The 928-nt window shown below is 54.6% G+C and overlaps 1 protein-coding gene across 1 annotated transcript in view; it reads left to right on the top strand.

Annotated features, from left to right (window-relative positions):
- Positions 1–639: 639 nt before the first annotated feature.
- The window catches only part of Sfpq (splicing factor proline/glutamine-rich), a gene marked incomplete in the record, with an annotated part of 15,856 nt that continues 15,567 nt past the window's right edge, over positions 640–928 (top strand). The window contains 1 exon segment of the mRNA XM_005395311.2: positions 640–928. Within this exon segment, the coding sequence (XP_005395368.2) occupies positions 758–928 (171 nt within the window).

The raw sequence follows: 928 nt of genomic DNA, 5'->3' as shown, positions 1-928 counted from the left end.
CAGGGTCTCACTATGCAGTTCAGGCTGGCCTTGAGCTCACTTTGTAGCCCAGGATGGTCTGGAACTCACAACGATCCTGCCTCAGCCTCCCGAGTGCTGGGATTACAGGGGTGCGCAATTACTCCCGGCTTCTAATATAAAACTTATACTTCAGCACATCTGTATTCTTATGGGGTTACGAAACTGTACCATTGTGTGCGCTTGAAATTAGTAAAATTCTAATTTCATTGGCCCCGCACAGGAATAGATCGTAGGCATCCAGTTTGTAACTTTGAACAGGAGAAAATCTGTTTCTCTGGGCAAAGACAGTTTCTTGAGGAAATCAAGAAAGAAGAGACCTCTAACTCTTTTTCCCAGGAGCTGATAGAGCCCTCCGTTATCCGCTTTCACGGGAAAATAGCCTTGGCATGCTCATTCAAATTTGTCCCAGCAAATCACAGTGACGTTCGGCTTATGCCTTCTCCGCTCATTTGCCAACTGGAAACCTCAGCCTCCGGATGCCTCCCGCCTCTCACCTCGCAGCCAATAAAAGAGATTTTCCGTTCGTAACTAAGAGTCATCAAGTACCGCTCTCGCAATTGGCTATTGGAGCTGTCGATCAAGGTATGGGCGGTGCCGTGCCAACCTGGCCCATATAAGCAGAGGACAAAGGCGGCGCGCCGCCTGTGTCATCCGCCATTTTGTACGAAGCAAGGTGGCCTCCACGTTCCCTGAACGTCTTCTTCGCTTCTGCCTCGACCGCCCCTTGACCACGGACATGTCTCGGGATCGGTTCCGGAGTCGTGGCGGTGGCGGTGGCGGCTTCCACCGGCGCGGAGGAGGAGGTGGCCGAGGCGGCCTCCATGACTTCCGCTCTCCGCCACCCGGCATGGGCCTCAGTCAGAACCGTGGCCCCATGGGCCCGGGCCCGGGCGGCCCCAAACCCCCG

This window comes from Chinchilla lanigera, unplaced genomic scaffold, assembly GCF_000276665.1.
Source record: "Chinchilla lanigera isolate Chin_1 unplaced genomic scaffold, ChiLan1.0 scaffold00051, whole genome shotgun sequence".
Taxonomy (NCBI): domain Eukaryota; kingdom Metazoa; phylum Chordata; class Mammalia; order Rodentia; family Chinchillidae; genus Chinchilla; species Chinchilla lanigera.
Note: the sequence above shows the minus strand (reverse complement) of the source record. Positions and strands in the feature narration are given on the sequence as shown.